Raw genomic sequence first — 27,195 nt, forward strand, 5'->3', positions numbered from 1 at the left:
CCTAATTCACATGCTATGTCTCACATTTTTATTTCTTTCACAGATATTCCAAAAGCTCAACCAATACTCTTTTCTCCACTCTTATTTCTCAATTCTTCTGCATTCCTTGCCACAGAATGTACCTATTGCTTTTGCTAAAATTGTTCCAATTTCTGTTGGAATACTTCCCGACAGAGTTGGCCTTGGAGATTGGCTAGGTTTCTCAGTGTGCCCTTCCAGGATGGCCAGGACAGATCTGATGTGTTTTGAATCTCTGCTTAAGGTGATTTGATGTTAGGAAATGGCTCCGGCAAGACAGGCTTCACTCCAGACTCCCTTGTGAGGTTTACCATATAAACAGCTTTGTAAATGACCACCTCAAAGCTACATTAGTCATGTAGTAAGTCACTAAGACTTCAAGGTGTCTGCCACTCAGAAATGGGCTCTTTTTCAGAAACATAATCTGACTGGGAAAAGATATCTTCCAGCTTCAAGACTTTTAGGCTGTTCAGCTGAGGTGACCTTTTCAGGCTAAGAGGGTACAGTATAGGCCAGGAGCCTTCTGGAGCAGGGACAGGAGTCTTCAGGGGCTCCACTCTTCCTTCTAGATTGCCTAAAGGCAAACACAGTCACTCCAAGTCAGAACGATTTGAGTTAACGATCAGGAGGAACTTTCTTATAATGTTGTCTTTGGTTGTCTCTTAGACTGAGCACTCCACATTTTTTTTGGTTCTGGAGGAAGGGTGCAGACAAAATGGCTTCCAAAAAGATTTGCTATCCCAGGGTTTCTGTGACTCTCGAAGCAAGAAGGAGGGTTGGAAGTGGGGAGAGGGTGGAGTGTATGCATGTGTATTGGGCAGGGTTGAGAGGGTGTCCTGATGCCTCTTTTTACCCCAGTTTTGGATGTCCATCGTGGCCACCACTATGCCCATACCCTGTGGAGGCTTCATGCCTGTGTTTGTGCTAGGTAAGTTCTGGTGGGAAGCCTGGGATCTTACTGAGAGCTGCAATCTAGGGTACTGGGAAATCAAGGAAAGGTCTGGATGCTTGGGGCTTATGTTTGGTCTTAGTGCCCAAGCAGGGATTGGCTCTGAAAATATAGAGGATCTGGAACTTGGATCTTTCAATACCTTCGTTCCTTTTGTCTTTCCTCTAGGAGCTGCATTTGGAAGACTGGTGGGAGAGATCATGGCCATGCTATTCCCTGACGGTATCCTATTCGATGACATCATCTACAAGATCCTACCCGGCGGCTATGCAGTAATTGGTGAGACACATTCTACCCTCCGGAACCCCTAATAGCCACACTCAAACTCTCCCATGACATCTTTATTCCAGGCTCCACAATGAGGTTTTAATTTTATGCTATTTGATTCAACTTTTGTTCAAATAATCAGCCCTTGGCTCTGACTCTCATTAGCTCTTATTGAACGTCTTTGAGCCTTAGTTTCTTTATGTAGAAAAGGGATTATTATGGGGATTAAACAAGATAAGAAGGAAAGCACCTAGGATTGTGTCTGAATGTTTGGTGAGGGTTTTTCTTTGCTTCCAAAGAATCAGAGAAACAGCAGTGCAGGTGACTTGCTTGGATACTCCCAACCTGCAGATGTACCAATATTGACGGGACTTAAGAGTACATGACTAAGACCTAAGAAACATGGGCTCTGTGCTCATCCCTGCCACTTGTCACCTGCATGACTACAGAGCAAGTTAGCTACCTTTCTGCACCCCACTTTCTTTGCCCTCACGTGACTTCTGAGATATCTCACGGTCCTAACATTCTGATAATCTGTGATAATCCAACTGAAACCATCCAACTGAAACCATGTCTAACACAGAAGCCAGTGTAATCCTCAAAATTAGTATGCCTCCTCCCTCCTATGTTCTTCACCAAAATCCCATAACATCTAAGGCCATGCCTCCCTTAAATATAGAAGCCTTAACCGGCTTTACATTGCATATGGCGACCTTACTCCCCAATCACAGTCCTTTACAAAAGCCTCTTTCATCAGTAAGAGTCATCTGCTCTTATTCCCCATCAAGTAAGCTGTACACCCAACATGGGGCTTGAACTCACCACCCCGAGATCAAGAATTGCACGCTCTACTGACTGTGCCCCTCTCTTTTGTAAATTTTTCTTGTTCTCTTTCCATGTATACCTTCTAGCAACTATTTCTGTTGATGGGAAAACATAACTAAAAACAAATAAGACAGATTCTGTTTTCAAAGAGTTCACAGAATCATAACATTGTAGGTCTGCAAGGGCCTTACAACTTATGCAATACCTCATTTACCTCAGAGATAAGAATATGGGATTCCAGCAGCATCAAGTTCTGTTCTCACAGTTGAGAAACTGTAGAACCAGGATCTGACACAGGTGTCATGTTCCAAGTCCACAGCCTGAGTCCTGGGTTTGACCCTCTTCATTCATAAATTGTTGACATCAAAACCTGAGGCCCAAAGTAAAATGCTATCACTGGGTTTTAAAATGCTCAGTTAAGAACAGTCCAAACTTCTGGGGCGCCTGGGTGGCTCAGTCGGTAGAGCATGTGACTCTTGATCTCAGGGTTGTGAGTTCAAGCGCCACACTGGGTGTAGAGACTACTTCAAAACAAAACAAAACAAAACAAAACAAAACAGAATGATCCAAACTTTCTAAAGCAAGGAATAGATAGGACATCACTGTCTTCATTTTATAAGTGAAAATCCGGGCACACACAATGATTTTGCAAATTGCCAAAGGACATCGAGTAAGATTAAAATGGTTTTCTAATACTTGAGCATTCTCACCACTACTCTTGACAGATGATTATGTCAGGAGTGTTGGTACAGACTGGGGTCATGTCTCCCCATTCTACATCACTCCCATGGCATCCTCACGTGCCCTCCATGCCAGGAATGGCAACCCTAACCCACCGCTTCCTGTGTGTCATTCTAGGGGCAGCAGCGCTGACTGGCGCAGTGTCCCATACGGTCTCCACAGCTGTGATTTGCTTCGAGTTAACGGGTCAGATTGCCCACATCCTCCCCATGATGGTGGCTGTCATCTTGGCCAACATGGTGGCTCAGAGCCTGCAGCCCTCCCTCTATGACAGCATCATCCAGGTCAAGAAGCTACCCTACTTGCCTGACCTTGGTTGGAACCAGCTCAGGTCAGGGGCACCAGCTGGAATTAGTTCAGACTTGATGGGGTGGGGGTGGGAGGTTCTGAGGTTGAGACCAAGGTTAGGGTCAACATTTGGAAACACTGCTTTTTACTTACTTTTATGTTCCCATGTACTTGATGAATATTATGAGTGATGGAATGCCTGGGATGGCAAAGGAACAAGTGTATGGTGGGGCTAACCCCCATGCTTTCTTCCTCCGTAGCAAATTTACAATCTTTGTTGAGGACATCATGGTGCGTGATGTGAAGTTTGTTTCAGCTGCCTGCACGTATGGGGAATTGCAAACCCTGCTCCAGACCACCACAGTCAAGACTTTACCACTGGTTGATTCGAAAGGTCAGTGGGAAGGAAGGAAACAGACTTCTGAGCTAGCGACCTGAACAAGGGCTCCACAGAGGTGGAAGAGACACTGTAGTGTGGGCTTGTCATTAGGGACCATGCATTTGTGCCACAGCATACCCAGCCTGTGTTCCTTAAGGAACACGATCATCTTTGAGAAGGAAAAATACAGTCCTAACACAAGCGCAAGAAGATAGTTAAAAATCCAATCAGAGAACTATAGCTGATTCTCATTAGTCATTGTAGTTATGTTCTCTAAAGTTGCCATGAACACTGAATTAGGGATATGATACTGAACCATTGCCCTGGAGGAAATACAGGGTTAGGTTCCTCTGGTCACATTTTCTTCGACTAATCAATGCATAAACTTGTTTTATGTGTGTTTCTCTTTAAAGACAGCTTATTTCATGTATATAGTGTTGATTCACTAACTAGAATTCATGGCCGACAGGGCTATAACTCAGGCCTGAACGAAGCTTGCCTAGCACACGGATGTTCTCCATAAGGCCCATCACAGCCTTCTTGCTTGGGGAGGGGGAGGGGTGGGGTGGGGTTTAAGCAGCAAAACCACCAACACAGAACCAACAAAAATGTGAAAATGTGGCATTAAACAGACCATGGAAAGAATGCTCGTTTACAATATGGGAGCTGAAACAAGAAGCAGAGCATCGCTTTTGCAGCTTAGCTGGGAACACGTGCACAGGGAGGCCCCCGGTCATTCGCCGCTCTGTACAGGTCTGTGAATGACGGCGAGGGCACCTTGAGCACTGATCTGGGGGTTACAAATACGCCCCCATATTTGAGACAGGAGACAAATTTGCAAACAAGGAATCCATGAACACTGAGGCTTAGCCCCTTACGTGGTTCTCTTTGCTACTTCACTAAACGGTAGCTGTTCTTTAGTGCCCGACGTGAGGGGCAGAGGAAACCGTTCTGTATGAAGGAGTGAATGGTTTATCCTTTTTAATGTTTGTTTATTTATTTTGGGGGTGGGGGCAAAGAGAGACAGGGAGAGAGAATCCCAAGTACTCTCTGCACAGTCAGTGCAGAGCCCCGCTCAGGGTTTGATTTCACGAACCGTGAGATCATGACCTGACCCAAAATCAAGAGTCCACACTTGGGGCATCTGGGTGGCTCAGTCGGTTAAACGTCCAACTTTGTCTCAGGTCATGATCTCACAGTTAATGAGTTCAAGCCCCATGTCGGGCTCTTTGCTGACAGCTCAGACCCTGGAGGCTGCTTCGGATTCTGTGTCTCCCTCTCTCTCTCCCTCTGCCCCTCCTCTGCTTGTGCTCTCCCTCTCTCTCCCTCTCTCTCTCCCTCTCTCAAATAAATGAACATTAAAAAAAAAAGTCGACACTTAACCGACTGAGCCACCCAGGCGCTCTGAGGAGTGAATGGTTTAAAGCAGTGATTTCACACACTACTTTATTTCATCATCCTTTGGCATTTAATCCTGCTGTGTATTATTTCTTGTGTAGTTTATATATCTATGTCTCACTAGATTGGGAATTCTTTGAGGGCAGGCACTGTAACTTCTATCCCCTTCAGGCTGTCTCCCTGTAGGTATTTACTAGATATTAAATCAATACTTGCCTAGTGCTTGAATTAGTGTAATTAAGAAGAATCATGTATCGGGGCGCCTGGGTGGCGCAGTCGGTTAAGCGTCCGACTTCAGCCAGGTCACGATCTTGCGGTCCGTGAGTTCGAGCCCCGCGTCAGGCTCTGTGCTGACAGCTCGGAGCCTGGAGCCTGTTTCCGATTCTGTGTCTCCCTCTCTCTCTGCCCCTCCCCCGTTCATGCTCTGTCTCTCTCTGTCCCAAAAAAATAAATAAAAAAATGTTGAAAAAAAAAATTAAAAAAAAAAAAAAAAAAAAAAAGAAGAATCATGTACGGCCATTTGGAGCCGTTAAATTTGTTAGTTCCTGATTTCAGATAATCAGAGTATCCAAATTGTTCAGGTTAGACTCATTTTAATATTTTCCCCAAATCCCAAATACTTTTTAAGTCGCCTCTAAAGCAGTGGCTTTTCATTGGAGTCTGGGTACAGCCAATGAGATACAAGGTTTTCATAATAATGACAAAGACTTAATGGTAAGATTTATCTTAATAACACTGCTGCAATTTTATGGGCTTACAACTTAATGAAAAGGTTCATTATGGTAGCAGAAATTTCCGTATATGAAACACCTTCCCAGGAAAAGTAGGCGTTTTGTTTATATCCTAGAAGGACCCAGAGTCTTTAAGTGATTAAGCATCAGATATCCTTGTACACTTCTTTCAAAGTATATTCACATCTCAGCCTATATAAGTGGATTTTAAAGAGTTTTGGTGTTTTTTTTTTTTTTTTTTTTGAGACAGGGTTGATTAGCTATTTTGATGCCAAGTTCACCTATTTACAAACAGCCTGTATAAGGAAGGGCTGCATTCAAATAAGTACAAATTAGCACTAAGTAGGATAGTATCAATTGGGTCTCTAAGTGCTGAATGAGTGAAATAAAAGGGATTGGGTGAGGTCAGTCCTGGCAGATGTTTGAAATGAGTTTTCAGAAAGAGAGGGTAAAAGCTGGGAAATGAAGCAGGGGTGCTGGGCTTCTGTCCCGGACTGGATCCTGCGGAGCGGGGAGTGGAAAGAGCGGGCCCTCAGGCTGTGCTCCGCTCTCCCCCAGATTCAATGATCCTGCTGGGCTCCGTGGAGCGGTCAGAGCTGCAATCCCTCCTGCAGCGCCACCTGTGCCCTGAGCGGAGGCTGCGGGCAGCCCAGGACATGGCCAGGAAGCTGTCTGAGCTGCCTTATGATGGAAAGGCGCGGCCTGCTGGCAGGGGGCACCAAGGCATCCCATCCGAGGGCCGGAGGGAGTCCTTTGCCTTTGTGGATGAGGATGAAGAGGAGGACCTCTCTGGGAAGCCCGAGGTGACCAGGGAGGGGTGGGGCTGGGGGAGCTGGATAGATGGGGGCAGAGGACAGAGAGGACATGCTGATCACTGAGAAGGTCAAAGAGACCAGTGTCCCTGGGGGCCAGGGGCTGAAGGAGATAAGGTTGCAGGTGATGGTACCAATGAGAACCCAAAGAGACACAGGAATTCTGAAAGGGGAGAAAGAATAGAGGTCGAGAGATTTCCCAGGACACCAGCTGATAAGGGGAGGAAAGTGCTAGGCAGCCTCTTCCCCAGGACTGAGAACTTTTACTGTTCCTTACAGCTGCCTCCTCTCCCCGCTCCTCGCTCCTTTCCTGCTGCTCCATTGTCCCCAGAAGAGCCCAATGGGCCCCTGCCCAGCCACAAACAGCAGCCAGAAGCCCCGGAGCCCGCAGGTGAAGATTCTCCCAGCATGCACCCGCATTCATGCCTGTGGCTTCTCTCTGGGCTCTTCAACCTAACAGCTGCTACTATAAGGAGGGGGGTGGGGGGAAGGGATTCCTATTCATTGAGTCTCCATATTACCATCCCAGGGAAGGGCAAGAGCTGATTTAGGAGGGTAGGAGAGAGGGTGTCCATGGAGGTGACGCATCCGGGAAGTACACACCTTGTTTGGCAAAGTGTCAGGGGTCCCTCAGAGCCTCCCCAGCCGGCCGTTTCCTCCTAGGACAGATACCGCTCTGTTTCCGTTTCCATCCACCTGCCACTCCCCTCAGGTCAAAGACCCTCTGTCTTCCGGTCCCTGCTGCGCTGCTTACTGGGCAGACCTCGCCCCACGAAGAAGAAAACAACCCAGGTGAGAGCAGATGTGTCGCGGAGGGTGGACAGGGAAAGGGGCGTGCCTCTGCGAACTGAGACATCCATGGTCCGCAAGGCAGAAGTGAGAAGGCCCCACCATGGAGAAGGTTCATATGGAAGGAACCATGACTAGGAAGGCAAGCATCTGTGGCCCTGGCCTGTGAGAGATGGCTAATGGCCAAAGGAACCATAACTGCCATGAAAAGGGAAAGAACTTGGACCTATGTCTTTCTTCTCTAGGAGTCAACGGATTTGGTGGACACCATGTCACCTGAAGAGGTAAGAGAAACAGGAACAACCTGGGGTGGACTGTTCTGCCAAATGGAGACACTGTTCCCTTTCTTCATTATGTTGTTGTAAGAGTAAGATGCGAGTCTAGGCCAGAAAGCATTGTGCGAGGTTGGGAATGAGATACAACTATGGAGGGAGGGCTGGGCACATCGCTCAGAGGTAGCTGTTCTCAGAGGGATCAGAAGAGGGAAATTTTGAGCCTCCAGGCATGGATGGGACCGTAGTGCTCAGATGAGTCTTAGATCTTACAACATTTAGACATTCGGGATATTGTAGACCAGGCAGAGACTGTGTAGGAAGCATGAGCTTCACCTGAAGTAAAATGGCAGGCAGCCAGCAGTTACACATTCCAATGCAGAACAGCATGGAAGCTAAAATGGTCCGTGCCTGCTGGAGGTTACGATGCTGGATTGGTCAGGGTCCCGAGACAATGGACTACAAGAAAATGCCAGTAAACTAGATTGGAAAGAACCAAAAACCTAGGGCAGATATTGACAGCAGTGCCCCACTGGGACAAACACCTATTTCCTAAAAAAGGTAGTTATTGAGTCCATGGGAGAGAAAATCCGGCCCTGAATAAGCCTGGCTGTGTGGAGTGGACAGACGGGGAGCAATGATCTGGAGGAGAAAGCTGAGCAGTACCAGTCCAAACAGACCCTGGGGTTGCAGAGACACAACAGGGTCCATTAGCAGCCATTCCATTTAGCAAAAGAATGCAGGCCCACCATGGAACTGAAAAGGTAGAGTTTTTTAAAAGTAGGTAGATGACAACCATAATGGATATTATTTTAAAATAAGCGTCTTTTTTTTATAAAGTTTATTTATTTTGAGGTGGGGGAGGGGCAAAGAGAGAATCCCAAGCGGGCTCTGAGCTGTTAGTGCAGAGCCTGACACAGAGTTCAATCTCACGAACCATAAGATCATGACCTGAGCCGAAATCAAGAGCTGGAACGCTTTAATCGACGAGCCACTCGGGCACCCCTAAAAGAAACATCTTCTTGGTTGTCCAGACTATATGGGGGAGGGCATGGGACATCACAAGAGAGGAGGGAAGTCTGTCCCTTCTCTCCTTGTCACCCCTCAAAACACACACCCTTCTGATCAATGCCTTATGGACAAATGGAATAGATGAGCACAGAGGAGAGAACAGCTACAGCTTTTGCCCCCAGGCAGGAGTCAGATGGGTCATGACAGTGGTTGAGGAGGGTTTCGCTGGAGTTCAAAACCAATAATAATACTCTTCTAAAAAGTACCCCAGAGGGAAAGCTAGCTAGTTGATCAGTGGGGCTATTTAATGACCACTGGAAATAAAGTGCCACCAGGAAGCATGTATTTTTAGCTTATGTCTTTCCCAAAAAAGACTTTAGGGATGTAAACTCCCACATGACCCACTGGGCCATTCTAGGAGGGTAAGATCCATAGGAGTAAAAATTCAGGATATTCTGAACATGGTTTTCGGATAAGATCAAGAAGGCACTCTTGGCAATATCAAGGTGACACCTTCGGAAAGAGCGGAAGAATTCACTAACAGGTCACCAGAGGTCATGTTTATCTGCTCCTCTGTTAGGAGTACACACAGTTAGAGCCCCAGTTTGTTACCTTTATAAGTAGTGGGACCCTAAAGCAGAGATCCCCTGCCCCTTGGACACAAGCTGGGGGTTCCTGGAACTTGATCAGCAGTCAAGGTCGGAAGCACTGCTCTACCTCTGTGTCGTCTTGGGCAGGCAACTTATGCACCCTTTTCCTCTATCTCCTCATCTGTAAAATGGAGGTAATGATAGGTCGTTGGAGAGGATTCAGTGAGTGAAGACACATAAAGCCACCCGAATGATGCTTGGCACAGAGGGAGTGCTTGGTGCATGTATGCTGGAAATGGTTCTGTTAGTGTTGTTGTTCCTTAAGGGAAGACAAGAATGGAACCAGGGAAGGCAGGAAATGGTCGTAGAAAGATCCAGGAGGACAGGATCAACCAAACCAGGGTTGGCAAGGGCCCTACAAATAAATCATGTCTCCAGCACACCTGCTAAGTGGTCATCCATCCTGTGCTGTGAGGACCAGCCAAACCCTGTGTGAACCTCCCGTCAGGAAAGGGGGGGCCTGGAGGAGGTGTGGTTGCGGTCCAGAACAACCAGGAAGGGACAGATGGAGAGCACACCAGCCTGGACCATACACCCGCCACGAGAACCGGGACGTGGCCTTCAGAGACCTTCTCCGGAGCTTGAGACATGGGGACTTGGACAAACAGAAAAATAAAGGAGCACAGCGATCGGAAGGTGCTGACTGAGAAGAGATTTCAGGAAAATTAGATTCCATTATAAAAGTCAGAGCTCTCCTGGATCATTTGGAATCTTGGGGATTTGGGTGCGCGTATCTAAATCAAGAGGAGATTAGGACCTTCGTGCCTTAATGCTTCTGTGATAGACAAAACAAAACAAAAATGGTTTGACTCCAGCCACTCACATCGGGTGCCATGTGAGTTGGTATAGCTCTTCTTCACGCCCAACAAACAGTCCCCGCAATCTGGAAGACACGAATGTGCTGGTTTCTGCCCAACACGCGGTGGGCAAACGCACGTAACACGCCTAGGAGTTTACGTCCAGGGCGCCTGGGGGGCTCAGTTAGCTGAGCAGCCAACTTCAGCTCAGGTCATGATACCGTGGTTCCTGGGTTCTAGCCCCACACGGGGCTCGCTGCTGTCAGCGCAGAGCGTGCTTCACTTCAGACTCTCTGTTCCGCCTCTCTTTCTGCCTCTCCCCTGCTTGCACTCTGTCTCTCAAAAATAAATAATTAAAAAAAAAAAAAAAAAAAAAAAAAAAGAGTTCTTCATCCCTGTCCTGTAGGCAGAGGTAAGACAAACGCCAGTAAAAGACTGAGCACGATCCATGTCATCTCTGTAAAGGAGGGCTCAGTAATGTGCTATAGGAAACGAAAAACCTGCTCCTGGGAGGTCAGGAGAGCCTGTGCAGGCAGGGTGGGGGCAGTAAGGGGAATCCAAGGGGCGAGAACAGCAAACGCAGGTTTGGGAAGGCACGTCTGGTTTCCCTGAGCAATGGGTATCACAGGAGTGGTGGAAAATAAGACTGGGCAGTTGGGTTGGAAATTACAAATGTATGGGGCACAGGGAGTGGGGAGGGGAGGGGGTAGAGGACAAGAAGACAGAGAGGTGCTCTTCGTGCCTGAGAGACAAGGTGATGTGGGGCCTGATGAGGGAGGAAAGGAGAGGGTGCTGGCCCCTGGTGGGAAGGGAGAAGGGCTAGTATTGGGGGGGGTGTGGTCAGTGACACTCCATTGCGTATTTCAGGGTCTGGGCTGGCTAGGAGGGCTGTTTGGGGCCCGGCTGTAGATCTGAGGCTGAAGGGGGCCCCGTGATACTGAGCGACGGCCCTACTCTGCCCAACAGATTGAGGCCTGGGAGAAGGAGCAGCTGAGCCAGCCGGTGTGTTTTGACTACTGCTGCATTGACCAGTCTCCCTTCCAGCTGGTGGAGCAGACGTCTCTGCACAAGGCGAGTCCTCGCCCACCACCGCTCGGGGCTGCTGCGGGCAGGGGAGGTGTGGGGCGGCCGCGCACTGACCTGCAGCTCTCTTCCTGCAGACGCACACGCTCTTCTCGCTCCTCGGCCTCCACCTTGCTTACGTGACCAGCATGGGGAAGCTCAGGGGCGTGCTCGCGTTGGAGGAGGTAATGACATGTCCCACTGGAGCAGCAGGAGGAAGAAGGGGCACAGGATAAGAGGGTGGGGAGGGGGTGGCTTGACATCTGGCGGGGTCCCCCAGACTTCCCACTCTGTTTCTCATGCGGAGACTGGAGGGGGTGGGTGGCGCAAGGGGCAGGTGGAGAGGACCGCCCCCAGGGTCTTCGTGGACTGCTTGGGTTTGGGGTGAGGGTTCAGGGCGTGAGTCACAGTTCCATGTGTGTGATCTGTGGGAAAATGGGATGGGGTGGGATGTGGCTGAAGGAGGCCTGAGGGTCACCAGGAAGGGGCCCAGCCAGAGGAGCTGGAGACTCGAGGCCCCGCGGGTGCGCCTCTTCCCCAGGCCCCGTCTCCTGCCTCTCCATGCGTCCTGTTCCTCCTCCTCGTGCGGGTCTGTTCTCTCACGCCCGCGTCTCTCACCTGCCCCATCTTCGTCCTCTTCCCAACCGTGTACCCTCTTTCCCTCTCCCCGCAGCTGCAGAAGGCCATCGAAGGGCACACCAAGTCCGGGGTGCAGCTCCGCCCGCCCCTTGCCAGCTTCCGGAACACGACGACAGCTCGGAAGAACCCTGGGGGCCCGCCCCCTCCCACGGACACGTGGAGCCTGCCTGAGGACGGAACCAGGGCGGCCGGGGCGGGGGACGGGGCTCCCGCCTCCCCAGAGACCCCCGTGCCCTCCCCCTCCCCGGAGCCCCCTCTCTCGGTGGCTCCAGCCAAGGTGGAGGGCGAGCTGGAGGAGCTGGAGCTGGTGGAGAGTCCCGGGCCGGAAGAGGAGCTGGCTGATATCCTGCAGGGCCCCAGTCTGCGGTCCACCGATGAGGAGGACGAGGACGAACTGATCCTGTGACGCCTCCAGGACCTCCTCCTCAAGACTGTCCAGAGGCCCCGGCCCCAGGCTGGCTTTGTGTGGGAGAGGGTACGTCCTGAGATTGGAGGGATCAAACCGATGTCCTGCCCCCTCCTGGGAATTGTGAAATGGGATAGTGACAGACTTAGAGGAGGGTTCCTTGCAGCAGAGAGTAGCCTTGATCAGTTATTTAGGCCACGTCCCCCCATCCAGACAGGCAGGGGCTTCTAACCCCAGCGGAGGGCCTGATAGTCCGTGGGGTTTCCCGAGCCTCTCTGGTGTGTGGGGTGGGACATACCCTGCGACTTTCAGGCCTCCCCTTATTCTCCAGGAGCCCCCTGATGTTCTTGTCCCAACACCTTCCTGGCTCTGCCTGTGTGTCTGCCAGTCTCCATGGCGGGGACGCACATGACTGTGGCCTGTGGAGGAGATGGGAGGCCCTCATGACCTCGTGGACAGATGGCCCCGGAATATACCCCAGAACAGTCCGCACCCCTCTCTCAGAGCCCCCCACCCCGTTCTCCCACTGGCTCACACCGGCTCCCTGAAAGTTGCCCCCTACTACCTGTCACGAGGCAAGGGTCATCACTAGGGCACTGAAAGGCCGGTCCCATCACCTCCTCCTTTGCCTCAGACTTAAGCAGTGCAATGTGGATAAAGGAGGGGCAGCCTGACAGAGAAAAGTTCTCTGTGGAGGAAGCAGGGTCACTCCTACCTCCTTCAGGCAGAAATCAATCCCATACCAGTTTCCTCACCCTCCAGTTTCCAGGTCACTCCCTGGAAACATACATCCCCCTCCCCAGTGTCGTCACTGATCTGTCCTGCCCAAGGGTCAGGTGTGCCCTCCCGCTGCTGTGGCTGTGGTTCTTCACCCGGCACCAAGGCTCAGGGCAAGGTCACTGGGTCACTCAGACACCAGCCTTTAGACTGGTTCTTTGTGTTCCTCTCCTAGAGGTGGAGAGAGGAGGGTTCAAAGTCAAGATGGCAGATGTCTTTGATGCTTCCCACACTGGGGAAGTCAGATCCGTACCCTCCCCCAATCGGCAACAGGGTGTCTGCTGTTAGCCTGTCTTTCTTATAAGTGGTCTCAGGTGCTCTGAGCCTCCACACCCAAGGCTTTCCTCCCTCCCTCCTTTTATGCCTTGTCTGGTTCTGCAGTTTTACCCCTTTCCGACATTCTCCTCCTTCTCCTCCCCTGTGCCCAGTCTCCGTCACCCCCCAAATAAGACACTCATAGTCAGATGTGCCACCACATTCTGTTTAGTGCCATTGAACACAGCCTGTAGCCCTCTCCAACATCACGTCCCTTCCACCTCCCCAGGCCGAGAGAGAGAGAGAGAGAGAGAGAGAGAGAGAGGGCACAGCCTGGGGAGGGGGTTGGCAGTGGGCATGTGAGCCCGTGCCCATGTGTAAATAATCTATAATATTTATATATATATATTTATATATAATTCTCTCTGTAATATATGTCATAGAATCTCTCTTGGGCCTGGGGTGGGAATGTCACATTAAGAAAACATGCTAAGACTGGCCATAAAAATGAATTATTTCCCAGACCTGGAAGACACAGAATGGGATGTAGAAGTGGGGGCAAAGAGAAGGGCATACACTCATTCACCAAGAGCCCCTCCTCAGCTGAGGGGCAAGAAGGAAGGCGTGGGGGGCAGTGGGGCAGTGGAAGGGGAGGAATGGGAGATTTGGATTTTTCTTTAATAAAGTGATTTGAAAATGAAAGTGCACCCCCCTCCCCCCCAAAGGAAAATCATTGAGCAAGAGCAGTTTCATTCACAAGAATATAAAAACAGCCCTGTTCCAGGACTGTCGTAAAACGTGCTGCACAGCCTTTAACCCCAAAGGAAAAGCAACCCCCCCCCGCCCCCCCACAGCCTCTTCCTGCACATGCCCCTCCCCTCCCCCTAGAATAGGCTATAAGCAAACCCCATGCACCTGCCCCCAGCACCGGAGAGCAGTTCCTCCCTCCACCAGAGTCCTAAGAGGGTCCCAGGGCAGGTCCTTGGTTCTTCTCCCTCTTCAGAGTGGGAAATGCAGGCCCCCACCTGACCTCTGGTCTGCAAGCCCCCTCCTCGTGCAAAGTCTGCTAGACTCCCTCCCAGTTCCAGCCACTGTTTCAGGGACCATCTGGCTTCCTGGGGGAAGGGAGGGAGGAAGGGAGGACGGGGAGAACGCCGCTTCAGTCCACCTTTCCCGACTCCACAGGCCCTGAGCAAAAAGGAACTGTAATGAACGAACCCGCTGGACTGGATGGCCGCCGCGGTCCGGGCACGGGGGCAGAACATAGGCACGAAGGGGGTGAGGCTAAGAGGGAAAGGTGGTGCGCTGAGACGGCAGGTGGCACAGGCGAGGACACAGGGACTCGCCAGCATGCAAAACCCCGAGGACCCGCGGCAGGAGTCTGGCGTGAGGGCCACGCGAGGCCACTTCCAGAGCTCCCAGCTACTGGTCCTGCCGCCACCTGAGGCAGGTCACATTTTCAAACACGCGAGGGGTCTTCTGTTGAGACAGTTGTAGAAAAGGTGACTTCGCTTACGTGTGCTCACCGTGCCCACTCCTGGGTCCTCCAAAGACCGACCCCAGGAAAACCATTCTCCCCTCCCCTGGAGGACACAGGCCCTTGTTCTCGGCTGCATTTTAGGAGCACAGATGAAAGGGTGAACTCCGTGGGGGTGGGGTCATGGATGGACAGAAACACCCCGACTCGCAGCCTCCTCATTCGAAAGAAATAGAAGTCTGGGGCATGGGGGGGGGGGGGGTGCAGTTCTGCCCAGGGTCTGGGACGGTGCTCCCTTCCTGGCAGAGGAGAAAGTGGTAGGACCCCTGACAAACTTTGGGTGGGACACAAGGCCTTGGACCCGCAGCCTTCGTCGGGCACGAGGAGAGGCAACAAGGAAGCTCTCAGCTTCTCTCTCCTACCCACAGTGTCCCTGTGTCACTGCAGCAGGGAGGGCAGTGTGCCGTCCAGCTCCACAGCTGCAGCGGCCTTCGCTCTACCCCCGGGCCCTGCTGTCAGGATCTCTCACAGAAGTGCCACAGAGAGGTCCCCACCACAGTGGGAACTGGGTGGGGGAGGGCACGCTGTTCCAGGGGCGTATGCCTCACGGTCACCTGTCCTGGAAGGAGGAATACTCCGATTCTCCTCTCTTCCTCCACAGGAGGCCTGGGGAGGGAGGGAGAACACCTGTGAGGCCCTCTTTGGAGTCCTGGGAGCAGCTGAAGAAGGGGCAAAGGAACCATGTGCCCACACTGCTCCTTCACAGACAGCCCACCCTGGCTGGGGCCTGACAGCACCGGCCTCCTCCCTCCACCCCACTCAACCCTGAGTCCCCAAGAAGTTATAAAAATGTAGAAAAGGCAAAGAGAAAAGTGTAAACAGCTCCAGAGAATTAGAGGGTGGGTGGAGGGAGACACAGCCCTCATGCTTCCCCGTTTGGCCAGGACACCTGCATTCTGTGTCACCCCCTCAGGGCCAGGGTTCCCAGAGCAGGAGCCAGAAGAAGGCAGAAAAGGAAGCAAGAGCTGGAGCAGCCAGCCCCGGCCCCAGATCCTTGGCTCCTCCTTCCAGCCACGGGATAGTCAAGGTCCCAGAACAGGCGGCCATGTTTGTTCTTGGTCTCATCAGTGACTTTCTGGGCTGTGGGCAGGCCTTGATGTAAAGAATCGTGTTCGAGTCCCTGTGCATCCCAGCTGCCACACGCACCTCCCCCATGACTCCCGATCTCAGAAGCCAATTTTTCGCCGAGGGCAGATTCTCCACCCTCTAAGGACCTGTGCCTTTCGGTGGCTTCCCCTGTGCCTGTCAAGCCAAACCAACAGCCCCTGAGGTCTGTTCCTCACGGTGGGGATGAGCTGGGGCCACAGCCAGAGAAAACACAGAGTCGGGAAAAGCAAGAGTGACATGGAGAAAGGAGGCATTCCCACAGCCACAGTCAGGGCTCCTGGAAGACGAATCAGAAAGTGAAGAAGTGAGATCCCCATCGACGGCTACAAGCCGCTCTGTGCTCCCGACCTCGGGAGACGCCCTGGAGCTTCATCATCACAGACCCGGAAGCCCGCAGCCAAGCAAAGTTCACGGCCATCTGGTTGCCTGGGCCTCAGTTCCCGGACCTGTGGTTCTACAGCATATGCCTGGATTAAATCCCACCCTGGCTCTCCATTCTCCTGGCGAGGACAGGCAACTCCTGGGTTCCTCGTGGTCTTCTGCCCGGGTCTCAGCTGTACTGCTGGGGGAAGGGAGGGTGTTGTTGCAGCCAGGCCCCTCAGCTGGGAGTGGAAGGCTGGGCGTGGAGTGGGTGGAAGCTAGTTGTTAGCCTCGCCCTCCTCCTCATCAAAGGACTGCACACCTGAGGACGTGACATCAGACACCTTCCGGCTGAGGGCAGTGGCCATCTCAGGGTCTTCTCGTGGGGAAAGTGACTCCAGGTCCCGGCATCCTGCATCCTCTTCCTCCTCGGGGGCCAACGGCCTCTTCTCCTCCTCAGCAGGGCCCCTAGCCAGGTCCACCCCACCGCCCCCCGGAGCCCAGTCAGCGTCCGCCCCCAGCAAAGGTGGAGGCTCCTGAGCAGAGTACCCGGAAGCAGGTTGGGAAGGCCCCATTTCATGCAAGCTAGGCTGTGAGTCATCGAATGCAGGGCCAAGATAGGATCCTGTGGCCGGGGAGGCGATGAGGGACTGGTCACTGGCTTCCCAGGCATCTGACGACCCCAGACAGTACATGCCCTGGGACACATAGGAGTGAGGCCATCCATCCATGGGGGCTTGAGCAAGGGCATCTGTGAAGAGAATCACGGAGGTCGGCAGGGTTACAGAACGTCAAAGGCAGTAACAACAGCACAGAGGATGAGAGGGAGACCGCGGGGAGGAGAGTAGGAAAGCTGAGATGAACAGAAAGTCTCAGAAGAACAGAGAGGAACAGAGGCAGCCTAGATAGCAGAGGAGGCCTCCTCGGCCTGAGAGGAACCATCCCTCACCTTGACTCTCCATCAGCTCCTGGTAGTTGTCACTGTAGTTGCAGCCCAATGGCTCCTGGGCGGAGTTGACGCTCATGTCCTCACCATCCATGGAAGACCAGGCCATGAGTGTGGCCTCGGAGATGGCAAACTGCTCCATGACACCTAGAAAAACAGTGGTTGGCACGAGATACCTCTGGGAACCCTTAGACACATGCAGGGGGTAGAGGGACAGCGAGGCAGCGCCGTTCAACAGAAATATAATGCAAGCCACTTTGGTAATTTAAAATGTCCTAGTAGCCATAGTAAAGACACTTTAAAAGAAACAGATGAAATTAATTGTTATAATATATCTTACTTAACCCAATATATATTAGATTATCTTTCAACACTTAATCCACATAAAAATGATTAATGAGATCGTTTACATTATTTTATTTATACGAGTCTCTGAAATCCAGTGGGTATTTTATACTGACGGTGCATCTCCATTCAGACTGGCCACATTTCAAGTTCTCAGTAGCCACCATGTGGCCAGTGGCTACTGTACTGGACAACACAGACTTTGCATATGACCCAAAATAGGGCAAAACCGCATGAGATTTCCCAGAAGGTCAGATTAAGAATTCCTAGAGTTGGGGCACCTGGATGGCTCAGTTCGTTAAGCAACTGACTCTTGATTTTGGCTCAGGTCATGACTTCACAGTTGTGAGATCAAGCCCCACGTCAGGTTCTGCACTGAGCATGGAACCTGCTTAGGATATTCTGTTTCTCGCCCTCTCTGCTCCACCCCCATTCCTCCTCCTCCCCGCCCCCCCCCCCCCCCCCCCGCCAAATAAATAAATAAACTTAAAAAAAAAAAAAAAAAAGAATTCCTAGAGTTAATGGGTCTTCTGGTAAGATATCCAAAGGGATTGAAATGAGGAATTCCCAGAAGTTTATCTTTGGAAGATTTTAAGAATGTTAGCTAGTAGTCAAAGACAGAGGAATCTAAATGAGAGGGTTCAGGTTCAACAGAGAATCCCCGAAGGAGTACCATGGGCTTGTAGGTCCATAGTAGTATTAAGTGGAAAGGTCAAGAGGGGTACCTGGGTGGCTCAGACGGTTGCATGTCCGACTCTTGATTTAGTCTCAAGTCGTTTGTGGGATCGAGCCCCACATCGGGGGCTGCACTGACAGCATGGATTCCTCTTGGGATTCTTTCCCCCTCCCCCACTCACACGTATGTGTGCACTCTCTCTCAAAAATAAAAATAAAATAAACATTTAAAAAAAAAGTGGAAAGTTCAAGAAATTGGAAGGAGAAGGGAGGGAGAATAGACTAGGGAGGATGGGTAGACTTGGGAGTCCCCATCCCAGTTAAAGTCCTAAGTTGAAGTTTACATTGCCAGCTGCCCTAAACTACTCCCTACCCACTACATGTTTGGCTCCCCTCCTCATGGAGAGTTCTTCCACCATCCACACCACCAACACCGAGAGCCCTCTCTTCTCTTCTGGATCTCATTCTTCCTACATATCTATGGAGACGTGTTAGAGGGGCTTGGTCACTGTTGTAGGTATGCTATATGCCTGTCTTGTAGCAATACCACTTTCCCGGAAAGAAACCTCTTCTGTATACGACCCTCTCCTCACCCAGGCCCCTTGACCTAGCAGCTGTCACAAGGAATGAGCCAAGTAAGGGAATCCACTACTGCAAGGTGCTGAGGAGCAAAGGCTAGAAGGGATCCCCACAGCCTTCTGTTCTTTTTCCTCAAGAATCATGGGTAGAGGGGGGCCTAAATGGTTCAGTCAGTTGAGCGTCGGACTCTTGACTTCGGCTCAGGTCATGATCCCAGGGCTGTGGGATGGAGTCCTGCATCAGACTCCACAGTGAGCATGAGGCTGCTTGGGATTCTCTCTCTCTCCCTCTGCCCCTCTACCCTGCTCTCATCTGCTCCCCACCCCCCTCCTTCTCTCTCAAAAAGAAACAAAAAGAAACAAAAACAAAGAACATGGGTAGAAGGAGAGCCTTTCAGAGTCAGAGGCCCCTGCCTTTCCTTCAGGTACTGACAGTCCTCCCATGTAGAAGAGAAGGCATCCGGAACAGGTGGACCCACAATCCCAGGTAATTCTTCTTAACTTCTGAGATGATAATGAAAATAAGTTTGAAGACCCTTATCCGAATCAATTAAGTCCAAGAGCCTGAAATCAGAGCTGATTGGGAAATTAAGTCTTATGGTCACGATATGGATAGAGCAAGTCCTGCCAGAGGGGATCAGGTTGGAAGGTCAGTCTCTGGCCATCCTGAACACGTGTCTCTTGAGGGTCCCAAGAACAAGTACCTGCTAGGAAGCGTGCCTCCTTCTCGCCATCGCTGAGGTCGGAGTAGGCATCGGTATCCCTGCGCACCGCCTCGTGGCTGTGTTGCGGCTGAATGGCTGGTGCCTTCCCCCAGCCCTGCCACTCAATCATGTGGGCCACCCGGCCTTGCCCCATGGCTGTGGGCTTCGTCACATGGTCCTTCATGCTGCGAGAAATCCCTGAGGGGCCAGACATTCCCCACATCCTCCAGAATATCACAGGATGCCCATACAAGACCCACCCGGTATCCCCACCCGAGTCCCATGGGACTCCGCCCGATGAGGGAAGGGATCCCTTAGGCCTCCATATGAGGGGCAGCCTGGACAGGAGGGCATGAAGGAAAGGGCAAATAGGTCAGGGGTGGGGGTGGGGGTCTTCTTTAGATCCGAAGGAGCAAGGAGATCGAGACCAGGAGTCTGTAGGGATTCTCCTCTCTGGACACATCCCCAGGTCGGGAGTCTCACCTGAGAATGATGATTTGGCCAGGGCCCCAATGCCGTAGGCATTAGAATTTCGCTTAAGCTTCGGCAGAATGGAAGTGGTGTCCTCCATGGAGAGCTGGGATAGAGAATGTGGGAGGAGGGGCAGAGGAGAGTTCACGGTTTCCAGGAGGAAGGAAGGGCCTAAGCCAGGGCAGGTGATAAGGGAACCATTCATTACACCCAGGAGTCCCAAGGAAGCTCATCCCCTAACTGCCCTTGAAAAGCATGGCAGGTCGGTAGGGAACCTAGAACAGCTGTGTTCTGTAGCCAATCTAAGGGAGAATATAAGGGAGAGGAGCTAGAGAAAACCGGGGGGGGGGAACTCACATTGATGCCATCCCAGGAGAAATCAGTTCGGGTTTGCTGTGAGGAGAGAGAAAAGGGAGCGGGGATCACAGGCACTTCCAGAAATGCAAGCAGCCCCCCCACCCCCACCCCCAGGGACTTCCAGAAGTGTGTGAAGTAGAGAGGTTTTTTTTCTACCCTCCCCCCCCCCCCCCCAGCTTAACATAGGGAATTAGGATCTCAGAGTAGAACATTTGGCCTGTGTTTTGAGGAAAGGAAATGTTCTGTAAAAGTGTCAGTCTGAAGGAGTGTCTGGGATGTTCTCTTGGAATTTAGGAAGATAATTCAAGGATCGGGCAACCGGGCGGCTTTGTTCAGGATGGTCTCTGGGGTCTTCTAAAAGTCCTTTGGTTAGGGGGGCAGCAGGGCACGGGGCCTCACCTCGGTGGACGGCCGGTGGAGGCTGCTCCCGTGCAGCGAGCTGGTGCTGTCCATGTTGATTTGGTCGACATCCTTCAGGCCCTTCCAATCCACCGCAATCACCTCATTCCCTGCAGCGGCCACAGGGTTACTTGCTTGACCTTCAGCCTCCCTAGGTCCCAGCCCACAAGCCCCTCTTGGGTCTCACAATGCTGAGGCCACACAGGGGCAGCCCCTCCAGACCCCTCCCTTCCCTCCAGCCACTGCTCCGCACGGGCCCTTTTACATCCCTCCTCTCCCCCAAATTTTTGGTAGGGACAAACTGTAAGGTTGAGCCAAAATATTCCCTCCCAGGAAAGTGTTATATGGCCTTATTTGTTGTTGTCAAAACGGAGGGGGTCCGTGGTTGGGTTTTAGCAGGAAAACAGTTCTTTATTCTGTCCTGAGGAATCCTGGAGTGTTTCTAGATGGGAGAGCATGAGAGCTATGATGTTCCTACAATTAAGGGCAGAACTTCTTTAGGGGTGAGCTTCCCTCCAAGTGGGCTTTACGGCTTGTATCTTGGAGTTGGCGAATTTGTCTGACAGGGAGGGGATGTGGTGGGGATAGAGGCAGGAACTGTGTGTGTTCACCAGGAAACGGTGACGGGAGAGGAGGCCAAGAGTGAGGTATGATCGTTTTCCCTCGCGGTTGGGAGGCAAGTGATGGATGGGAGAGGAGCAAAGGGGGTCGGAGGAGGAGACAAGGGAACTTTTTAAAACTGGACCTAAAAGGATAGGCATTCAAGTCAAAGAGAAGGCAAAGACAATGGGAGGGGTGGACAGGGTCTGAGGGCTGACTGGGAAACTGATGGTAATTGTTCAGGTGAGAGCATGTGGCCAAGGCAGACGCTGGCAAGAGGGCAGGGTGGTGCCTCTCCGGGGAGGCAGGCGGGGGAGGAACCGCCTGAGCAGTTGGAAAGGGGCTCAGGGATCAGATGGCTGTGGAATCTGACCTTATAGATCTTTCCTGCACGCGAGTTTTGTGATTCTGAATTTGGGGTTAGGGGCCCAGTCTTGGGAAGGAGTGAAGGGAAGGGAGTCTGGAGCAGGAGGAGGCATTCAGCATGCATCCCCACCGCTAGTGCAGAGGGATTGTGGTTAATGGGTGGGAAGGAGGCAGGACCCCTCCTAGGTGAAGCCCTCTCCCTCAGGGCTACAGGGGAGTGAGGAGATGGGTCAGATCAGGGGCTGTGGCCGGCAGGGAAGAGGAAATGAGCCTCTGGGCGTAGAGAGCAGGAACAGGGCGGACAGAGAGGAGAGCAGGGATGAAGAGGGCAGAGCAAGAGACAGGGGAGGGGGAGGTGGCCTTTGTAGAGGAGGGAGAGCTGAGTCAGAGCCCTGGGGGGGCAGGGAGGGGGAGAGAGAGAACCCTGGGAAGAGGTGAAAGCAGAGGAGGGGGGTATCCATGGAAATAAACCGGGTCTCAGAGAAATCAGGCTTCCGGAGAGTGAGTTTGTTTGTAATAATAATACGAATTATTCTCTCAGCCTGAGGTCACTGGGTCGTGTAGGCGGGAGAAGTGGGGGAAAATTGGGGGTTTGGGGAGAGGGCTGGACTCATTCGTTGAGCCGTGAGCGTGGAGTGGGTGCGTGGGCCGGGGGACAGGGGGGTAGAAGCGAGGCAGAGGCTGAGGGGAGCGAAGACTTAGGAAGCGCCCGTGCCCGCCCCCAGTCCAAGGTAAATAAAGAGACGGCCCCGCCCCGCCAGCCCCCGCCGACAGGTGCAGGTCCGGGCTCCTCGGGCCGGCCCCACCCTCCCGGGAGCCGGCTCCCGACCCCGGTCCGTCCCCCTAAACCCCCGCCTCCTCCCCGCGCCCCCCAGCCCTTCCCTCCAGCCCGGCCCGGCGCGGCCCCATTTTCTCCGGGCGTGGACCCCGTTCCCCTCCCCGAGGCACCGGGCGCATCCCGCCCCCGCCCCGGAGGGAAAATGCACGTGAACAATGCGAATCGGGGGAGGCAGGAACGACAGAAAAAGGCAACAGAGAAGCAAAGAGGTGGGAGCAAAACACCCAAGCCAGACGGAGGCGGTGGGGAGGCGGGGGGGGGGCGTGAGAAGGACTCCTGCCGGGGCGGAGGCCGGGGGTCCTCGGGAGGGACTGCCCCAGAAATGGAGGGGGAGAGGCGCCGGGGAGGGCAGAGTCGAGGCGGAGGGCCTGGAGGTGGCGGGCGAGGGGACGCGGGAGTAGGGAGAGCGGCCGCGGAGGGAGAGGAGGCCGGTGGAGAGATGATGGAGAGGGACCGCGCCTGGGGGAGGGCGGCGCAGGGAGGCCGGAGGGCGACGAGGGAGCGGAGGAGCGGAGAGGGCGGCCGGCCCCGGAGGCGCGAGGGGCGAGCGGGCGCGGAGGAGAGCCGAGCGCAGGGAAAGTGCGGGAGCCAGGCCGGGCGGGGCGGGGGGGGCGCCGGGAGCGGTGGGGGAGGGGGGCCGGGGACCGGCGCGGGCCGAGCCCGCCTCCGCCCGCCCCCGCCCCGCCGCGGTACCCACCCACGGTCCGGGAGCCGATGCAGCCCATGGCTCCGGCGCCTCCGTGGCCGGGCGCTCACCGCCGCGGGGCGGGCGCCGGGGGCAGCACCGGGAGCCGCGCCGCCGCCCCAGCCGCTCTGCAGCGCCGCGGCTGTCTCCGCTCGGCTCCGCTCCCCCCTCCCCTCTCCATCCCTCCCCGCGGCAGCCTCCGTCGCCGCCGCCGCCGCCGCCGCCTGGCTCCCCCGCCCCGGCTCGGCTGGCGGCGGCGGGGAGGGGGCGGCCCGGGGATTGGCTGCGCGTGGCGCCTCCCCGCCCCTGCCCCCGACCCCGCCGCCGCGCGCCCTGCGCACCTCGCGGCGCTCCCCTCCGCCGGCCCTGCCCGCGGCGCGCGCGCGGGGGCTTCTCGCCGACTCCCGGCCGGGCTCGCGCCCCTGGGGGTGCCGGAGACCCGGGGGACGCCCGCCTCGGGTCTCCGGGAGCCGGGGAGAGAACCCCGCTCCTGGAGGATGGATTTCGAGGGCCGCGGTTGGGGATGCCCGGGGAGAAAGGCGGGGCGGTGCAATAAAGCCCGGGTGGAGGGCCGCGGCCGCCAAATTCCGCAAACACTTGTTTTCTTCCCGGGGCGGCAGCTGGCACGCGAGCGCGAGCGCGATAGGATACGGCCACGGTTGCTCTGCGCTTCCTGTGCGCTGTTTAGTGCACCCAAACAGATCGCGAAGTGTTTGCGGGTGTGCTGGGCGCTCGCGGGAAACTCGCGGATGGCTGTGGGGGTGGGTGCAGATCATCTCCGGGCCCGACTGGGGCTGGGGGAGTGGAACGGGGCGATTCGGTCCCAGCTAGAGGGAAGTGAAAATCGGGACTCGAGACCGACCAGAAGGCATAGTTTTAAATCCCGTTTAACTTTCTGAGCCTTGGTCTTCGCTGACAAACGAGAGCATGGATGTCAGGAAGGAAGCAGTCAAGAGAGGAGAGGATTGCCCCCTGGCTAGCCAGAAGGGGTCAGGTAGGTACCCAGGGCCTCGTGGGTAAGAGATGGAGAGAGATGGGGCGCCTGGGTTGTGGCCCAGGTCATCTCACGGGTCGTGAGTTCGAGCCCCGCGTCAGGCTCTTTGCTGACAGCTCAGAGCCTGGAGCCTGCTTAGGATTCTGTGTCTCCCTCTCTCTGTGCCCTCCCATGCTCACGCCCTGTCTCTCTCTCTCTCTCTCTCTCTCAAAAATAAGTAAACGTTAAAAAAAAAAAAAAAAAAAAAGACTGAGAGAAAGCGTGATGTACGTGGCAGGGGTCAAGTGGGCACCACAGTTAAAGCAGGCAAGAAGTGAAGTCTAGGAAAGTCACACAAGAAAGGGCAAGGAGACTCTTTTTGTTTGTGGGTCTAAGCAGCACCCACAAACCTGAAGTGTGAGACAGCAGACAAGGTCAGCACCAATGACAGAGCAAATGCTAATCCAGGGGCTGTTTGCTCCTCACCAGCTTTCATGTCTCTCCTGAGGTTGGGCAGGAGCAGGGCACCTGGCCGGGGGTCCGCTGTGTGGGTGTCCCCAGGGCAAGAGACCAACTCTAATAGATGCATCTTTTTAACCTTTAGAGTCTGAATGGAGACTGAACTCTGGGGTGATAATCACTACATTCTGTGGAATCCCAGATGAGAGATGGGAGAGGAGAGGCTAATAATCTAATTGCAGATCTGGGAGATGGGATTATGGAGACAGAACTGATCTTTGGTCTCTGTGCATGAAGAAATAAACCAAATCTGCATCTACAAAACCATGAGAGAGAAGAGAGAGCGGTCAGTAAGTCTGCTGAGATTTCAATCATCCGGTGTGACTGTGGCAAGACCTGATACCTTATTTTGACAGAAGAATTCCCGAGTATTTTCCCCCATATCTACTCTTGTTGGTTTTACAAAAGAAGCATCACATGGCTTCTGCCCTCCTGGAATATACTGTCTAGCTGCGAAGGAAAGAAAATGGAAAGAATGCGGGGGGTAGGGGGAGAAGAAGGAGAGGAAGAAGGAGGAAGAGAAGGAGGAAGAGAAACAGCCTTCTTTACTACAGCAGGTGCCAGTCAACCCCTATTTTCCGGTGGAGAAGCAGTGCTGATGGGAATGTCCAGGTCAGGAAGTAACAGACAAAGTGGCCAGCTCTGCTCATGCCTTCCCCCTCGAACCTGCTCTGCCTCTGTCTGGGGTGCTCTCTGATTCCAGTATTCTCACTATTAGTCTGGTCCAAACATGGATACAGACCACTCCCCTTGTTCCACGAGGCTGGGTTTATCCAAACGATCTGCATCAAGTCAACACAAGGGACCCCAGGCCTTGAAGACTCAGTCCTGGTCCACATTCTGCCTAAAGGGCATTTCTAGCACCAGAGAAAAGCAGAACATCATAGGCACGACACTGGCCTGCTTTCTTCCGGCTTCTGCTACAGGATCCTCTGCTCACTATTTAGAGGCATTCTCCCGGTCTCTTTGCCATCTTCTGAGCCAAGGTCAAAGATTCCAGTTCTGATACGAACAGGAACAACCTTTCTGGAGGACGATTTGACAGCACTGATCAAAAAATCTTTAAAATATGCATTGCTGTTGTTGCGACATTACTAAATTGTGACACAGCTATTCCATTTATAGAAATATTCCAAGGAAATAAAAATAGACCGTGGACAAAGATTTAATCTACAGCACCCATCAGGGCGCTATTTACATAATAATGAAAGAACTCACATGCTCAAACCTGGGGGTTAATTAAATAAATTACGGTATATGCTTAGAACACTATGTAGCCATTGATCATATTTTATAATTGTATTTGTTGACCTACTGTGACGATATATTGTGACATTATATAGAGAAGCAGGCTGTAATATAAGAATTAGAGTATTTCAAGTTTTGTTTACAAATCGCATACACACATTCTCCTGCCTTTTGTCAGACTTTCCATCCCAAGTAATTTATGGGATTCCCTGTGGGAAGCCTGTGTCTTACAGGAGTCCAAGCCCACTCATCAGTTAAGTTTGGCCCTCAATGATATCACAATATTAACCAGTCCATTACCAAAGTCTAAAACTAAAGCAGTTTGGCCAAATGTCCCAGAATGGCATTGGTACGACATGGTGAAGTGATGTTTCCACCCTCTCCGTGGTTGCTACTTCATGCTCCTAATCTCCTATGGATAGCTCTTGGACAAAAGGAACAAAACCACGTTCAGAAACAGTACAACCTAAAACAGGGACTCCTGGGGCACCTGGGTGGCTCAGCTGATTAAGCACCCAACTTCTGCTCAGGTCATGATCTCATGGGTTTGTTAGTTCGAGCCCCACTTTGGGCTCTGCACTAACAGGGCAGAGCCTGCTTGGGATTCTGTCTCCCTCTCTTGCTGCCCCTCCCTTGCTCTCTCTCTTTCTCTCAGAGATAAAACACACACACACACACACACACACACACACACACACACACACACACCCCTTTAAAACAAAACAAGATAAGACAGGAGCTCTTGTCCCAGAATCTGTGGGCATAATCCAGAGTCCATAACCTTGGTTGGGAAGACTTAAGTCTTAAATTAAAAAAAAAAAATGTTTTTTAATGTTTATTTATTTTTGAGAGAGACAGACTGTGAGCGGGGGATGGGAAGAGAGAGGGAGATACAGAATCCGAAGCAGGCTCCATGTTCTGAGCTGACAGCACAGAGCCCGATGTGGAGCTCGAACGCATAAACCGTGGGATCGTGACCTGAGTGAAGTTGGATGCTTAACCAACTGAGCCACCCAGGCACCCCAAGACCTAAATCTTTATGTTCACTGACTTGTACCTAAAATTCCCCATGTCCTTCAGTTATGCATATAGGCAGCAAAGCACAGTGGTGTTACAGCTGTTGTACTGTGTCTTCACTGCCCATAAAAATCGCAGATGTTTCCATTATACAACAGCTGCTGCAGATTTCTTACACCAGCCTTCATGTTCATCACTACTTTGAAACTATGGTGGTATTTACCTGTGTGCACGTTTTCGCATTTAATGCTTTTATAAAGAACCAGACATATTACCATATCACAATTTTATAATAACTTTTTTTTTACATTAGTGGTTCCCTTTGTGTTTTATTTGATGCATTTAGTATTATTCTGACAGGGAAGCCGTGGATTTCCCAGATTGCCAAGGGATCCCGGGCAGAA

General features: G+C 52.6%; 2 protein-coding genes across 6 annotated transcripts in view; one reads left to right on the forward strand and one right to left on the reverse strand.

Annotated features, from left to right (window-relative positions):
* The window catches only part of CLCN1 (chloride voltage-gated channel 1), a 34,235-nt gene extending 20,337 nt beyond the window's left edge, over nucleotides 1-13,898 (forward strand). For all 3 annotated transcript variants that reach the window (XM_042926907.1, XM_042926906.1, XM_042926908.1), the window contains exons 13-23: nucleotides 877-946; nucleotides 1,136-1,246; nucleotides 2,918-3,131; nucleotides 3,349-3,482; nucleotides 6,155-6,399; nucleotides 6,688-6,799; nucleotides 7,121-7,200; nucleotides 7,443-7,481; nucleotides 10,894-10,998; nucleotides 11,088-11,174; nucleotides 11,663-13,898. In XM_042926907.1, the coding sequence (XP_042782841.1) occupies nucleotides 877-946; nucleotides 1,136-1,246; nucleotides 2,918-3,131; nucleotides 3,349-3,482; nucleotides 6,155-6,399; nucleotides 6,688-6,799; nucleotides 7,121-7,200; nucleotides 7,443-7,481; nucleotides 10,894-10,998; nucleotides 11,088-11,174; nucleotides 11,663-12,034 (1,569 nt within the window). In that variant the 3' untranslated portion in view covers nucleotides 12,035-13,898. The remainder of the gene's footprint in view (nucleotides 1-876; nucleotides 947-1,135; nucleotides 1,247-2,917; nucleotides 3,132-3,348; nucleotides 3,483-6,154; nucleotides 6,400-6,687; nucleotides 6,800-7,120; nucleotides 7,201-7,442; nucleotides 7,482-10,893; nucleotides 10,999-11,087; nucleotides 11,175-11,662) is intronic.
* Nucleotides 13,899-14,797: 899 nt separating this feature from the next.
* FAM131B (family with sequence similarity 131 member B) lies at nucleotides 14,798-23,445 on the reverse strand. Of its 3 annotated transcripts, none has more exons than XM_042926932.1 (7): nucleotides 23,376-23,445; nucleotides 20,546-20,655; nucleotides 20,147-20,182; nucleotides 19,802-19,895; nucleotides 19,319-19,516; nucleotides 17,020-17,163; nucleotides 14,798-16,821 (listed from the first exon to the last, which is right to left on the reverse strand). In XM_042926932.1, the coding sequence occupies exons 2-7, from the start codon at nucleotides 20,597-20,599 to the stop codon at nucleotides 16,349-16,351; spliced, it is 999 nt and encodes a 332-aa protein (XP_042782866.1). In that variant the 5' UTR covers nucleotides 20,600-20,655; nucleotides 23,376-23,445; the 3' UTR covers nucleotides 14,798-16,348. The 3 variants fall into 3 exon arrangements, with proteins under 3 accessions (XP_042782866.1, XP_042782864.1, XP_042782865.1); XM_042926930.1 differs by lacking the exon at nucleotides 23,376-23,445 and adding an exon at nucleotides 23,047-23,117; XM_042926931.1 differs by lacking the exon at nucleotides 23,376-23,445 and adding an exon at nucleotides 21,519-21,889.
* Nucleotides 23,446-27,195: the final 3,750 nt, after the last annotated feature.

The sequence above is a fragment of the Panthera leo genome, chromosome A2 (genome assembly GCF_018350215.1).
Source record: "Panthera leo isolate Ple1 chromosome A2, P.leo_Ple1_pat1.1, whole genome shotgun sequence".
Lineage (NCBI taxonomy): Eukaryota > Metazoa > Chordata > Mammalia > Carnivora > Felidae > Panthera > Panthera leo.